Raw genomic sequence first — 13,068 nt, forward strand, 5'->3', positions numbered from 1 at the left:
ATCAAGCGTTGGTTAATCTGATCCTAGACCTGCGTTTAAGGGCAACTTTTACCTCAAGCTAGTCTACCTCAGGCTTCTACACTAGGCACCGCAAATCAGACATAAAGACAAACATGTGACTAGTCTAGAGGACTGATCTCAGTAACTGTCTCACATACGCTTGAGGTAGAATATGCCTGTAACTACAGATCTAGGATGAGATTATGCCACCACATCCCTAGCCTTTACCATTAGGGGGATTCAAATATCTGACCCTGTATCAGTGGTTAGGGGGAACCCTCTACTGACTTCCTTAATGTCCCTGTGGTAGAACAACTATGGGGTAAATCTTAAGAATCTTTCCTTGATTCGTGTCCTTGATTCCTTAACCTCCTTCTCAGGAGGGGGGAGGAACCTGTGTTTTGTGAAAGCCGTTGAGGCATCAAGGACACTGGGAATCAAGGAAATATTTCATTTAGAATATTAACATGGAAACCTCCATAAAAGGTTAAGAATATTAACATTGGTCTAGACAACTATTTTTTTTAGGGAACCTTTGGGTCAAAGTGTAATTCAAACATTGGTCAAGACACTACACAATCAGCCTTTTGGTAGAACATGGCCCTTGCAACAGCAGGGTTGTGGGTTCGATTCCCACAGGGGACCAGTACAAAAATGTATGCACTCATTACTGTAAGTTGCTCTGGATAAGAGCGTATGCTAAAAATCCAATGCAGCGACAATCCCCACACCCATTAACTGTATAATCCCAACAACAAGTTTCATTCAAAGGGAAAACGTTGTCACACATCTTCCCACGTACTGTATATTGAGGGCATAAATGTGCCTTTAAGCATAAACGTGAAAATAAGCATTTTGAGTGTCACATATCAAATTTGTCACATATGTGTGTGTTCCATGGGTTGAATAGAGCAGTTAGATGTTATGCATCAGGACCAATGCTCTGGACAAATCAAAGTTGAAGTTGATAACGTATTGAGTTGGAATGTTCAGATCAGCATAAAATACAGTTGATGCAAAAGAGAACTACATATTGTTTTTACAATTATCTTCTTTTTTTAAAGTCTTGATGTGTTGAAAGAAATCTTTTATTTAAAAACACAAAACCAGAATTCTAAAATACTCTAATGAGCAGGGTAACCAACCTATTATAACCTTGTAGTATAACGTAGACGTGAAAATAAAAACACAAGGCAGTCGTCGTAGCTCTAGCATTTTGTTTCACAACTGACCAAACCTAGTATTTACATGTTTAAATCATTCATAAGAAACATAAAAACACACATTGGGGAAAAAGGTCACAAAACATTTATATTTTCTGCCATATCTATACAAAAACGTACCTGCAAAAATAAATAGTGAAACCGATATAATATGGTCAAACATGGTATATAAATAGTCAAACTTTACAAAATCGAATAAATGGATTCATTTGTTGAAAATAAAGAGGGAAATATTTGCAAAGCATTATTGTTTATAAGGCTGCTAAAATAAGTCTGCATTGTGATACAATACAATGACAATCAAATATAATTACAGAGTGATTAAGAAGTGTGTTATTCTTGAAAAAGTTGGTGATAGATTTGATAGTTGACAAACCCTTACTCGTTAAACAGTTCTGTAAAATAATACAAGTAAGTGTTCTCTGCCATGTCACCAACAGGTTGCTCAAAAATGACTCTGCAGTGCCTCTCTCTGGTTGCACTTGGGAGTTTTCAGGGGGACAATACCTTTTAGATGTCTAAAATACAGGGAGATTTACAAGGTAAATAACAAACGGTGGAACAAAAGGGAAAATATGAGTAGGAATAACATACAGTGTAGTCGGAAAGTATTCAGACCCCTTGACTTTTACCACATTTTGTTATTCACTCGCCTTATTCTAAAATTGATGAAATCGTATCTTTCCCCCTCATTTTTTATTTTACCTTTATTTAACTAGGCAAGTCAGTTAAGAACAAATTCTTATTTTCAATGACGGCCTAGGAACTGTGGGTTAACTGCCTTGTTCAGGGGCAGAACGGCAGATTCAGTCTTACAACCTTTAGGCATACCTTTCGGCATATCAATATCCCATAATGACAAATCAAAAACATTTTTTTTCCAACATTTTTTTTAAGCACCTTTGGCAGCGATTACAGCCCCGAGTCTTCTTGGGTATGACGCTACAAGCTTGGCACACCTGTATTTGGGGTTTCTCCAATTCTTCTCTGCTAATCCTCTCAAACTCTGTCAGATTGGATAGGGAGCATTGCTACACAGCTATTTTCAGGTCTCTCCAGAGATATTAGATTGAGTTCAAGTCTGGGCTCTGGCTGGGCCATTCAAGGACATTCAGACTTGTCCCGAAGCCACTCCTGCGTTGTCTTGTCTGTGTGCATAGGGTCATTGTCCTGATGGAAGGTGAACCTTCACTCCAGTCGGCGGAGCTGCACGCACTGAAGCAGGTTTTCATCAAGCGTCTCTCTGTATTTTGCTCCATTCATCTTTGCCTCGATCCTGACTAGTCTTCCAGTCCCTGCCGCTGAAAAACATCCCCACAGCACGATGATGCTAAAACGACGTTTCACCGTAGGGATGGTGCCAGGTTTCATCCTGACGTGACACTTGGCATTCAGGCCAAAGAGTTCAATCTTGGTTTCATAAGATAAGAGAATCTTGTTTCTCATGGTGTGCGTCTTTTAGATGCCTTTTGGCAAACTCCAAGCGGGCTGTCATGTGCCTTTTACTGAAGAGAGGCTTCCATCTGGCCACTCTACCATAAACGCCTGATTGGTGGAGTGCTGCAGAGATGGTCGTCCTTCTGGAAGTTTCTCCCATCTCCACAGAGGAACTCTGGGTTCTTGGTCACCTCCCTAACCAAAGCCCTTCTCCCCCTATTGCTCAGTTTGGTCAGGCAGCCAGCTCTAGGAAGAGTCTTGGTGGTTCCAAACTTTTTCTATTTAAGAATGGAGGAGGCCACTGTCTTCTTGGGGACCTTCAATGCTGCATATATTTTTTGGTACCCTTCCCCAGATCTGTGCCGACACAATCCTTTTCCGGAGCTCTACAGACAATTTTGTTGATCTCATGGCTTGGTTTTTGCTCTGACATGGACTGTCAACTGCAGGACCTTATATAGACAGGTGTGTCCCTTTCCAAATCATGTCCAATCAATTGAATTTACAACAGGTGGACTCTAATCAAGTTGATGAAACATTCCAAGGACAATCAATGGAAACAGGATGCACCTGAGCTCAATTTGAAGTCTCAAAGCAAAGGGTTTGCTGAATACTTTCCACAGGCACTGTATCTAGATAAAATGTAGTTTTAGTTTTGATACCGCCTACTGAAAAAAAAAAATGGGTGCAAACATTGCCTCCCAAATTCAACTTGCCATTAAAAATTATTATTGACTTAAAAAAGAAAATGATATTAAAATATTCACCCAATCCAATGTCTTAACTTCCCACTCCAGGACCGTTGTTAGGAGCTTGACAACAATGAAAGTTGGGGGACAAAGTGTAGAACTTTAAACGATGGTTAGGTTCTATCTCAGGTCGCTGCAGTGTCACAGAGATGGTCTTCTTTCTTCACCTGGATTATTGTCCTGCCTTGAGTTCGGGGCACAACTCTGTGTGTGAAAACCTTCTATGGTACCTTAGTTGTCAGCAATTCAATGTCAACCATTCATACCGCCAGCTAGACCAAAAAGCTAGCTTCTACTCCAGGCTACTCATCACGTTACATTTCAACTCTATAAAGGTGCATAGTTTCATTATGTGTACGCCCTGCTAATGCAGTGCCCAGTGGCAGTCTCTCTGAGGTAGGTGTAAGCTCAGTTCTCATCTCACCACCTAAAGATAAACACCTTTTGCGTGTCCCACCACCCTCCCACTAAAAAAGTCCTACTGTTGAAAGAACAAGTTAAAATCTTTAGAATTCTAGATAAAATATGTAGTATTGTTTCAGCATTGGTTAGCTATGCTCGTTGGCATAGTAACTACAATGAAACTGGTCAATACTGAAACAAACCAGCATCCAGGCTGTATGCAGATCAGCGGCATACCAGTCTGCCCCTTCACATCTCTATCCCTCTTCTACCTTTCCCTTCCTTTCTCTCACACTCTCTCTCATGGTGTGGTGGTGCTTAGAGCAGGCTGGCCAGGCTGGTAGAGGGTCCATTCTGGGCCTGGAACTGACCCACTGGAGGAGGTCCATCCGTCCACTGCAACAACACACAGTCTGTCAGCTCACTGTCTCACACTCATTCCTCTAGCTGGAATGTCTACTTGTTAAATGTCAATTGTAAAGTCATTTGTCTGTAAAGTATTTTTCGCTATGTGTCGGACCCCAGGAAGAAAAGCTATCGTCATGGTGTCAGCTAATGATGATCCTAATAAAATAAAATCATTCCTCTAACTGTGCATGTACTTGTTGTGTATTTTCTGTGTATAAATATTCACCATGGTGCAGTACAAAGATATTGATGGATGACTAACTGATATACTGATTGATCAGTTCTTATCCAAATGAAGTTATGCTTTGGAAGGCTGTGCATGGGTTATAAAGACTGAGTGATTGATGAATCATACACTGATGAGGTTGTGCTCAGGGAGGCTGCAGGCAGCGATGTGGTCCTGCAGGAGCTGCTGGGAGAAGTTCTGGTGCATCTGAGCTGCTTCATGGGCGTCTATCGTGTTCCCACATGCCTTGTTCAGATCTACAGGGAGAACAGTCATTTCAGTCAGTACATCTCAAAAACAGACACACACAGACAGGTGTTGCCTTACCCTTGAGCAGAGCAGAGGACCAGAGCTGGACTGACATATCAGGGATCTTGCTGGCCAGCTGCATGGCTGGGACCACCATGTTGTTACTCTCCTGGCGGAAACACAGACAGAACCAAATGCATGGTTCAGATTCAATCACACCTCCTAGCATTGCTCCGAGAAATGATGTGCTTTTGGAAACACTGCAGTATGATCCTGGAGAGCCCTGTGATGTGATCTCACCCGGTGGTTCCCCAGCACGTAGAAGATATGCCCCAGTAGGACCAGAGAGCATGCAGTCAGACGATTCAGGTCTTCAGCATTGGACATCTTCAGAGTCTCCCTCAGGAACCGCCTAACGCGACACACAGTCACTAACACGTTTTTGTTAAGGTTTCACAGCCGCGCTCTTCAGCTTTCTTTCCAACTGAGCAGGTATTCTAAACGTGTGAAGATATCATTTGAATGTGATGTAATGGAGATGTACATCAATAAATAGTTTCTGGTGAGCCATGGTTGAACTTACTTGGCCTCATTATAGCGTCCCTGGAAGAAGGAGAGCAGTCCACGTATGTAGAAGGCTGCTGCTCGCAGACAATGAGAGCTGGAACGGGAGGAGTAGAGGAGTCCATTTAGAATCAAACATCAATCACAATATTGCAAAAATACATAGATAAACATACAAACACTTTCTTACCTGACAGGGAAGTTGTGATCAGGATTTATCCTCTCCAACAGGTTATAAAGCTGTTATAACAGAAACAGGGACATATTACGTCAGGTGAAGAACTCACATTCATCACATACAACTACCCTGCTATCCTGAATGCACCCCAGATGCCCTCTGACCTCCTGGTCTCTGTTGCCCTCCCTGATATAGACGCTGGCCAGGTTGGTTACAATGAACGCCCACAGTTCCTGGTGCGTCGTCAGCTGGAAGAGTGAAACGCAGATGTATTTCAATTAACACACCCATAAATATCAAACTAAGGAGGTTACTAATTTTGCCAATAGATATCTTAGTAGACACACTCACGTCACTCACCCGCAGGGCAGCAGTGAACTGAGCCTCAGCGTTATCCATACAGTTCACTGAGAGACAGTACAGACCCTGGAACAGACCACAACAGTGACGAGGGAGGTGATCGGCACAACATAGAAAATCATAACAGAACAACTACCTGTCCACTGCAAAGTACAGATATAAGAAATAGAAATCCAAGGCTAGAAAGCTACTCACTAGCAGGGTGTGTAGCTGGGATGCATGGTTGGTGAATAACCTGGGAGACTGTGCACACAGCTGACACACCTGAGAGATCTGAGAACAGGCAAACCATCAGCATCACGAACATCTATCCGTTTCCATGAATTCATGTGTATGTTAAGCATGTTCCCTACCTCTTGCAATGCAGTGGCCTTGTGACCAGTGACGAGTCGGCACATGATGATGTGCTCCAGCAGAATGACTTGGAATGTGGAGAGGATGGGGCTGGAGTCCAGCACTGGAAAACACATCAATATCAGTAGCATCAACAGAAAGTCACTGACAACCACAATACTTCTACAGCTGAAAAATCACTGGGAGATTGAGAGAGGGTGAGGATCACAGAGATCCTTTTAAATGACCTCCATATGTAATTCTATGGTGAGGATTCCATTGACTTACTTTTGAGCTTTTCCAGCTGCATGAGAGCTTTGTCTGTGTATTTCTGGGCCTTCTCCAGGTAGCCTGCTTGCATGGAGTGCATGACTGTCACCTGTTGGAAGAAAAACAAGTAAGTAAAGTCTGTCGTGACAAGAACAATATGACCAATAGAGGTCAAAGGTCACTTGCAGTAGCTGTATCCCACCAGGTAGACAAGGACACACATGTGCTCCTTGGGCAGCCAGTGGAAAAGGTCGGCAGGGTTACTGGGTAGGATCTCATCGTCGTGGAGTGTAGAGATGGTCTGGATGCACTGCTGCAGCTGCTTCAGACACGGCTTCACACTCTTCACCTATCAGCCCAAAGATATTTATTACATCGGTTATGTGCCTTTTCAACTGGGATTACATCTGGAATTGTATGATGACTTCATCTCTGCGTGCATATTGCTCCTAAATCTTGCCGTGTTAATTAAGTCCTATTTTATACAGTTGAGGTCAGAAGTTTACATACACTTAGGTTGGAGTCATTACAACTTGTTTTTCAACCACGTCACAAATTTCTTGTTAACAAACTATCGTTTTGGTAAGTCGGTTAGGAAATCTACTTTGCGCATGACAAGTCATTTTTCCAACAATTGTTTACAGACAGATTATTTCACAATTCCAGAAGGAACACTAAATTGACTGTGCCTTTAAACAGCTTGGAAAATTCCAGAAAATGATGTCATGGCTTTAGAAGCTTCTGATAGGCTAATTGACATCATTTGAGTCAGTTGGAGGTGTACCTGTGGATGTATTTCAAGGCCTACCTTCAAACTCAGTGCCTCTTTGCTTGACATCATGGTAAAATCAAAAGAAATCAGCCAAGACCTCAGAAAAAGACCTCCACAAGCTTGGTTTATCCTTGGGAGTAGTTTCAAAATGCCCAAAGGTACCATGTTCATCTGTACAAATAGTAGTTTGCAAGTATAAACACCATGGGACCACGCAGTCATCATACCGCTCAGGAAGGAGACGTGTTCTGTCTCCTAGAGATGAATGTACTTTGGTGCGAAAAGTGATAATCAATCCAAGAATAAAAGTGAAGGACCTTGTGAAGATGCTGGAGGAAACAGGTACAAAAGTATCTATATCCACAGTAAAACTAGTCCTATATCGACATAACCTGAAAGGCTGCTCAGCAAGGAAGAAGCCTCTGCTCCAAAACCGCCACAAAAAAGCCAAACTACGGTTTGCAACTGTTCATGGGGACAAAGATCATACTTTTTGGAGAAATGTCCTCTGGTCTGATTAAACAAAAATAGAACTGTTTGGCCATAATGACCATCGTTATGTTTGGAGGAAAAAGGGGGAGGCTTGCAAGTCGAAGAACACCATCCCAACCGTGAAGCACGGGGGTGGCAGCATCATGTTGTGGGGGTGCTTTGCTGCAGGAGGGACTGGTGCACTTCCCAAAATAGATGGCATCACGAGGAAGTAAAATACCGCATGAGGGAGGAAAATAATGTGGATATTTTGAAGCAACATCTCAAGACATCAGTCAGGAAGTTAAAGCTTGGTCGCAAATGGGTCTACAAAATGGACAATGACCCCAAGCATACTTCTAAAGTTGTGGCAAAAAGGTTAAAGGACAACAAAGTCAAGGTATTGGAGTGGCCATCAAAGTCCTAACGTCAATCCCATAGAAAATTTGTGGGAAGAACTGAAAAAGCATGTGCGAGCAAGGAGGCCTACAGACCTGACTCAGTTACACCAGCTCTGTCAGAAGGAAATGGGCCAAAATTCACCCAACCTAAAGTGGAAAGCTTGTGGAAGGCTACCCAAAATGTTTGACCCAAGTTCAACAATTTAATAAGGCAAAGCTACCAAATACTAATTTAGTGTATGCAAACATCTGACCCACTGGGAATGTGATGAAATAAATAAAAGCTTAAATAATTTCACATTCTTAAAATAAAGTGTTGACCTAACTGACCTAAGACATGGAATTTTTTGAATTGTGAAAAACTGAGTTTAAATTTATTTGGCTACGGTGTATGTAAACTTCCAACTTCAACTGTACATTTTTGACAGCCTTATCTTTTTATTTTGTGACCATGGACCACATAATCAAGACTTCATAAAAACTCAGGCATTATCCCACGTCTGCTAAGTGAGTGAGGTTAACTGTATCTATATTTTACAGTGGCTTGCGAAAGTATTCACCCCCCCTTGGCATTTTTCCTATTTTGTTGCCTTACAACCTGGAATAAATTTTTTTTTGGGGGGGTTGTAATCATTTGATTTACACAACATGCCTACCACCTTGAAGATGCAATTTTTTTGTGTGTGAAACAAACAAGAAATAAAAACAGAAAACTTGAGCGTGCATTCACCCCCCCGAAGTCAATATTTTGTAGAGCTACCTTTCGCAACAATTACAGCTGCAAGTCTCTTCGGGTATGTCTTTATAAGCTTAGCACATCTAGCCACTGGGATTTTTTCCCATACTTCAAGGCAAAACTGCTCCAACTACTTCAAATTGGATGGGTTCCGCTGGTGTACAGCAATCTTTAAGTCATACCACAGATTTTCAATTGGATTGAGGTCTGGGCTTTGACTAGGCCATTCCAAGAGATTTAAATGTTTCCCCTTAAACCACTCGAGTGTTGCTTTAGCAGTATGCTTAGGGTCATTGTCCTGCTGGAAGGTGAACCTCCGTCCCAGTCTCAAATCTCTGGAAGACTGACACAGGTTTCCTTCAAGAATTTCCCTGTATTTAGCGCCATCCATCATTCCTTCAATTGTTTTATTTTTATTTTACCCCCTTTTCTCCCCAATTTCGTGGTATCCAATTGTTAGCAGTTACTATCTTGTCTCATCGCTACAACTCCCGTACTGGTTCGGGAGAGACGAAGGTCGAAAGCCATGTGTCCTCCGAAACACAACCCAACCAAGCCGCACTGCTTCTTAAAACAATACGCATCCAACTCGGAAGCCAGCCGCACCAATGTGTCAGAGGAAACACCGTGCATCCGGCGACCTGGTTAGCGTGCACTGCTCCCGGCCTGCCACAGGAGTCGCTAGTGCGCGATGAGACAAGGATATCCCTACCGGCCAAACCCTCCCTAACCCGGACGACACTAGGCCAATTGTGCATCGCCCCACGGACCTCCCGGCCCCGGCCGGCTGCGACAGAGCCTGGGCGCGATGCAAAGTCTCTGCGATGCAGTGCCCTAGACCACTGCGCCACCCGAGTGGCATTTTTCTGGCCCAGCTCTGTGGAGTATACGGTTTAAAGTGGTCCTATGGACAGATACCCCAATCTCCACCGTGGAGCTTTGAAGCTCCTTCAGGGTAATCTTTGGTCTCTTTGTTGCCTCTCTGATTAATGCCCTCCTTGCCTGGTCTGCGAGTTTTGGTTGGCACCCCTCTCTTGGAAGGTTTGTTGTGGTGCCATATTCTTTACATTTTTTAATAATAGATTTAATGGTGCTCCGTGGGATGTTCAAAGTTTCAGATATTTTTCTTTAACCCAACCCTGATCTGTACTTCTCCACAACTCTGTCCCTGACCTGTTTGGAGAGCTCCATGGTCTTCATGGTGCCCTTTGCTAAGTGGTGTTGCAGACTCTGGGACCTTTCAGAACAGGTTTATATATACTGAGATGTGACAGATCATGTGACACTAAAATAAAGTGCACCTGTGTGCAATCTAACAAATATGACTTCTGAAGGTAATTGGTTGCACCAGATCTTATTTAGGGGCTTCATAGCAAAGGGGAGGTGAATAAATATGCACACACCACTTTTCCGTATTTTTTGTTGTTGAATTTTGTGAAACAAGATATTTTATTTCAGTTGACCAATTTGGACTGCTTTGTGCATGTCCATCACATGAAACCCAAATCAATTTAAATTACAGGTTGTAATGCAACAAAAGAGGAAAAAGGCCAAGGGGATGAATACTTTTGCAACGCACTGTAAATACTGTATGTAGATTGTGTAAATTCCTGTCTATATTTTGTCTACTTCATCAAGTCAAATTCTGGGTATGTGTAAATGTACTTGGCGTATAAAGGTGATTCTGATTCTGTACCTGTCCAGCATCCAGGTAGTGTGTGACCTGCAGCACCAGGAAGAACACCCTGAGAGACTCCTTCTGGATGGGGTTTCCCTGCCAGTTCTCCACGATGGTCCCACACAGAGTCAACAGAGGATGCACTTCCCCCAGCTTCCTCTCCATCAGCAGCAGCTTTAGACAAACACACAGGGTGACATTTCACTCTTCTTAAAACCAGCACAATTTTGTCCCTAAAAATATATTTTTCTTTCAAATTATTCAAGTAGGATGCCTCAAACTTCCATTACAATAATGTCTATCCGCTAGTGACTATTAATGCAGATAAGTAAGTAAACATTGCAAAAATAAGCATTTGTTTCATTTTTTAGGTGGCCATCAAGACATTCATTAAAAAACAGCAAAGGTCTAAGTGGTTTCAGCAGAATTGAATATTTAATTTACTTAGTTTTATCATTATTCGATTTTAATTCATCGTCATGAGAGAATGTCTTGACGTGGTTAGTATATTTCTCAACTTACCATTCCTTTACTCAACAGAAAGAGAGCTCTGTGCAGGAAGAAAGAAAACAAGGATATCAGTAACATTACCTGACCAGACCACAGCACTAGTCCTCAGGGCAGTAAAACAACACCTTGATAAAGTACAGACATTACTAGAACTGTTCAACTGTTTTACTTGTATTGTGTTCTACCATGATACACTACCTGGTGTATTCAGAGCCCACTACCCTGGTATACTCTGCCCCTACCCCCAGGAGGTCACAAGCTGACACCAGATCCTTCTCCAGTGTGTGCAGTTGCTGAAGAAAAAGAAATAAAAAAGGACAAGAAAACTTTGATCCACTATTTAAGACAAGTAAATAATGACCCATATAGATGTAAATTGAGGTGAATAACAGCTAAATACATTTCTGTGAACCTCGACTTCAGAACTGATTTGAATTTTTACATTTCAGTCATTTTACAGATTGGGTTATCAGGTCCGGTTGTTAGGTTGACTTACCGCCAGTTGGAAAAGCAATCTGCAGTGCCAGTATGGAGTTTGCTGGGAGATCTGGATGGCCTTCCGCAGCAAGGGCTTTGCCGAATCAACCAGATTCTTCAAAGAAAGACCAGATCAGAGATAATCATCAGTTCATTGACTTAAATAACTTTTACAACAATACTGTATAGGACACTACAAATCAGAAGTGTTTGCTAAACCAACTAACATATCCTAGTTAATCTTACTGTTTCAGAGTTCACTTACATGCAAAAGCAGCTTAATGAGGGAAAAGACAACGCAAGGATTACCGATTAGGCCTATTTTATGATGACATAACAGCCAAAGCCAAAATAATGGAGTATGATATTTTGTCTTACAAAAGGTTGACAAACAAAAATGCTGAGATAAACATGTGAACAGATAAGCAAGGCATGTTTACACTGACATTTGATTGAATTCAGGTAATAGTGCAAGGTGAAGGTGGGCCACAGGTTGGAAATGAGAACAATACTACACTTACCTGTTGGCAATACAGTTCTGACAGAAGACTTGCTGCCTCGAATTTGACATCTTCAAACTGAGGGATCTGGTATTACTTGTAAAGGAAATGTATTTTTCTGCATGATAACACTAGCATCAATGAAAAAAAAAACGTACGGGGCATGGAGACATGGTAAACATTTGTTAAGTCATTTGTTCAGGTAGATGCATGCTCTCTCTCTCATCACACACACACACACACACACACACACACACACACACACACACACACACACACACACACACACACACACACACACACACACACACACACACACACACACACACACACACACACCCGAAAGGATACTTGTTGTGATATGAACCACTTTGAGAGGGGGATGGGGGGGACAGAATGCGAAAATTAGTTTCAATATCTGTTATCTGTTTAGTACATGCAATGTTGCATTGTTTGATTGATGTCCCAACAATTATTATAAGCTGACGCGCGATAATTAAATATCCTTACTGATAATCAACCACTCTCGTCCACTTTTCTGATCAACAACACACCGACAGCTTTGCCAAAGCTGCGGCCTTCCTTTTCCCTCCCCTTTAAAACACATCCACGGAGTTTCTGGGGAATGCTTACCGCTTTCTCCAAGTGGCTTCGGGCGAGTTCGGTGTTCTTGGTGTGGTGGTAGAGTACCGAGCCCAGCTGGAGATGAGTTCGGGCCTCGACCCTCTGCGGCGGCTTGAACTGAAACACCGCCTGCAGACAGTGAACGCAGAGACGGATCTTCGGAGGACTTGAGGTGCGAAAATGTTCCGCAAAGCCGAGCAGAGCTAGGTACCAAGATTCCGGGGCCTCTCCGCTTGTCGCCATCTTACTGACAACAAAAACATCAACAGTCGCTATCGCACCACTGCCGTTGTTCAGCGAGTTTGCTCCAGAGCGCTGATCTAGGATCGGTTATGCTCTCTGACTTCTGATTGCTATTGTTAGGTTGGGAAATGGTCAGCTGATCCTGGATCTGCGCGTAGGAGCAAGCGACCCCACGTGATTTCAATGGCAGCGATCACGGAGATCCCTTGCATCTTGGGACATGCAGTTGATTTATTTATCATTTGTAAAAGTGATAT

At 42.5% G+C, this 13,068-nt stretch overlaps 1 protein-coding gene across 4 annotated transcripts; it reads right to left on the reverse strand.

Annotated features, from left to right (window-relative positions):
* Positions 1-3,135: 3,135 nt before the first annotated feature.
* LOC124009627 (MAU2 chromatid cohesion factor homolog) lies at positions 3,136-12,889 on the reverse strand. Of its 4 annotated transcripts, none has more exons than XM_046321618.1 (20): positions 12,578-12,889; positions 12,296-12,313; positions 11,966-12,031; positions 11,710-11,721; positions 11,464-11,559; positions 11,166-11,260; positions 10,980-11,007; positions 10,476-10,631; positions 6,602-6,748; positions 6,418-6,508; positions 6,150-6,253; positions 5,992-6,069; positions 5,797-5,862; positions 5,601-5,684; positions 5,449-5,498; positions 5,278-5,355; positions 4,995-5,106; positions 4,773-4,863; positions 4,575-4,702; positions 3,136-4,207 (listed from the first exon to the last, which is right to left on the reverse strand). In XM_046321618.1, the coding sequence occupies exons 1-20, from the start codon at positions 12,809-12,811 to the stop codon at positions 4,130-4,132; spliced, it is 1,812 nt and encodes a 603-aa protein (XP_046177574.1). In that variant the 5' UTR covers positions 12,812-12,889; the 3' UTR covers positions 3,136-4,129. The 4 variants fall into 4 exon arrangements, with proteins under 4 accessions (XP_046177574.1, XP_046177573.1, XP_046177576.1 ...); XM_046321617.1 differs by having other exon boundaries at positions 5,788-5,862; positions 12,578-12,888; XM_046321620.1 differs by lacking the exon at positions 11,710-11,721 and having other exon boundaries at positions 12,578-12,887.
* Positions 12,890-13,068: the final 179 nt, after the last annotated feature.

The sequence above is a fragment of the Oncorhynchus gorbuscha genome, linkage group LG22, assembly GCF_021184085.1.
Source record: "Oncorhynchus gorbuscha isolate QuinsamMale2020 ecotype Even-year linkage group LG22, OgorEven_v1.0, whole genome shotgun sequence".
Taxonomy (NCBI): Eukaryota; Metazoa; Chordata; class Actinopteri; order Salmoniformes; family Salmonidae; genus Oncorhynchus; species Oncorhynchus gorbuscha.

What these genes read in the sequence shown, in the direction of transcription:
- LOC124009627 (XM_046321617.1), bottom strand. Translation starts at nt 12,811, where the DNA reads ATGGCGACAAGCGGAGAGGCCCCGGAATCTTGGTACCTAGCTCTGCTC. An exon ending in GGACGCTATAATGAGGCCAA is followed by an intron (nt 5,107 to 5,277) that starts GTAAGTTCAACC and finishes GTGTCGCGTTAG; the next exon opens with GCGGTTCCTGAGGGAGACTC. An exon ending in GTCCTCTGCTCTGCTCAAGG is followed by an intron (nt 4,703 to 4,772) that starts GTAAGGCAACAC and finishes TTCTCCCTGTAG; the next exon opens with ATCTGAACAAGGCATGTGGG.